Here is a 2,631-nt window from a genome sequence, read left to right as displayed (position 1 = left end):
TTTCATAACTTTTTAATGAAAGAATACAGATGATGATGATGATGATGATGATGATGATGATGATGATGATGATGATGATGATGATGATGATGATGATGATGATGATGATGATGATGATGATGATGATGATGATGATGATGATGATGATGATGATGATGATGATGATGATGATGATGATGATGATGATGATGATGATGATGATGATGATGATGATGATGATGATGATGATGATGGTTTTAATAATGATTATGAGTTATGTGTTATTTCACATAAAACATGATCATTATTAAAATATTCATCATTATTATGGTGATAATCATTTTGGTAGATATTATCATTATTATGATGTTGACAATGATTATTGATAATCATTGTGATGATCATTATAAATGTTATGATGATAAGGATCATTATGATGTTGAGCATTATAATGATAATTGTTATGATTATGATGATCATTATAATGAAGGTGATTATTATTATGATAATGATGATGATTGTTATGATGATGATAATTATTATGATGGTCATCGTCATTATGATGATGACCATCAGAATGATCAGAATAATGATCATATAATGATTATGATAGAGATTATGATGATAATGATCATTATGATGATGATTCTCATTATTATGATGGTAGTGATTATTATGATGGTGATGATAATTATTACTATGATGTTGAAGATTTGATGATAATGATCATTTAATAATGATCATTTATTAATGATCATCGTCATCATCATCATTTATTAATGATCATCATTATTATAAATCATCATCATAATGGTGATATCATTATGATGATGACAATCATCATAATAATGATGATGATGTTGATGACAATAATGATGATGATGATGTCGATGACAACGATGATGTTGATGACAATGATGATGATGATGATGTAATAATGATGATGATGATGATGATGATGTCGATGATGATGATGATGATGATGATGATGATGATGATGATGATGATGATGATGATGATGATGATGATGATGATGATGATGATGATGATGATGATGATGATGATGATGATGATGATGATGATGATGATGTTTATAATGACATTGTATAACTTTAGTTGTAGGTGTATAAACAAAAAAAAAACTTGCAGAAATCCATTAAATGAATGTATAATGGAAAGGAAGAAACTTTGTTTAGGAAAACCATCTTATTTAGATAGATCTTTAAACACATGGAAACCATTTGGCACGGATAATGATTTTTGTACTCTCTACCTTTTGGATTCAACAAGTCTTTCTATAATGAATGTCGAGGTGCATTTACTAAAATAATTTTTTGTAATGAATCTATTAAAAAAATTTTTATTATGGTTAATCACAGACTTTAGAAAATATTAGGTTTTTTTTCAAATTTTTTAGTAGGTTGGGTGTTATAATAGACAAACTCATTTAATTCAGGCAAAGTTTTTACTTATACTATACAGCCCTCGGAATTAAGAAAAATAAACTCCTTAAACTCTTAGGACTTGGCAAAAAAATTCGACATAAAGGGGTTACCATAAAACATAGAAACGAGGTTAGTGATTTTTTACCGACCTCAAACACTTTTAGGTCTAATTCTGAGGGCTATATATATATATATATATATACATATATATATATATATATATATATATATATATATATATATATATATATATATATATATATATATATATATTCAGCCCCTAATTCTGAGGGCCATAACCATTAATTTAATATTAGTATATATATATATATATATATATATATATAATATATATATATATATATATATATACTAATATTAAATTTATGGTTAATATACATCATTTGTAATATATTGTCAACTGTTTGTAAAATATAATACAGTTTGTGTGTACACTTTATTACAATATATAATACATAATAGTTATTATAAATTATCATGCAATTTTGGATAGTTTTGGATCCATTATTTTATCTGGGCCTATATCTGTATCAATGACTGATAGCTATATCAGGGAGCAGCAAAGTGAGCAGAGCAAAGTATTTTGCATTTATCGACTGACTTATATAGAGGTTAATGCAATGGATTGTGCATAAATGTGTTGACTTGATTAGGAATACTGAAGTGTAGATTAATAAAGGTTTTTTTTTTTATTAATCTTGTTTATCAGAAAGAAATTTTGTGAACTACTAGTGTCATAGAACATTAAGAAAAGTTGTTTGTGGCTTTTTTATGAATTCTTATAAAAAATTTTTATAAAATTTAAATTCTTGATTTTAAATAATTTTATTAAGGAAAAAAACTTTCTACAGATTCAGTGATTCTTTCAATTTACAAATAATGCTAAACTGTTTTTATTCTCAAGATAAAAGTGCAAGAGCCAGTTTCAGATAGCTGCACCAATTTTTTTTTTTCCAAAAAGTTCATATCAATAAGCCACATAGTAATTAAACTGTGTTCTGACCTGATTTGGCTTCATATTATCATGATAAACTGTTTATGAAATAGTCAGAAAAAAAGGTTTAAACATTGTGACTAAAACAGATCATTCAACTGCTCAGAACTGGGAAGAAATTCCAAGAAGAGATTAGATTGTGCTGGGTAATCATTAAGCAAAAAACTATTGAACAAAATATTACTTTTCATA

General features: G+C 26.0%; 1 protein-coding gene across 2 annotated transcripts in view; it reads left to right on the top strand.

Moving 5' to 3' along the window:
* Positions 1-1,065: 1,065 nt before the first annotated feature.
* Positions 1,066-2,631, top strand: part of LOC136072075 (ranBP-type and C3HC4-type zinc finger-containing protein 1-like) — a 73,253-nt gene continuing 71,687 nt past the window's right edge. For both annotated transcript variants that reach the window (XM_065820253.1, XM_065820252.1), the window contains exon 1: positions 1,066-1,291. In XM_065820253.1, the coding sequence (XP_065676325.1) occupies positions 1,067-1,291 (225 nt within the window). In that variant the 5' untranslated portion in view covers position 1,066. The remainder of the gene's footprint in view (positions 1,292-2,631) is intronic.

Source organism: Hydra vulgaris, chromosome 15 (assembly GCF_038396675.1).
Source record: "Hydra vulgaris chromosome 15, alternate assembly HydraT2T_AEP".
NCBI lineage: Eukaryota > Metazoa > Cnidaria > Hydrozoa > Anthoathecata > Hydridae > Hydra > Hydra vulgaris.
This window is presented reverse-complemented; position numbering and strand designations above follow the sequence as displayed.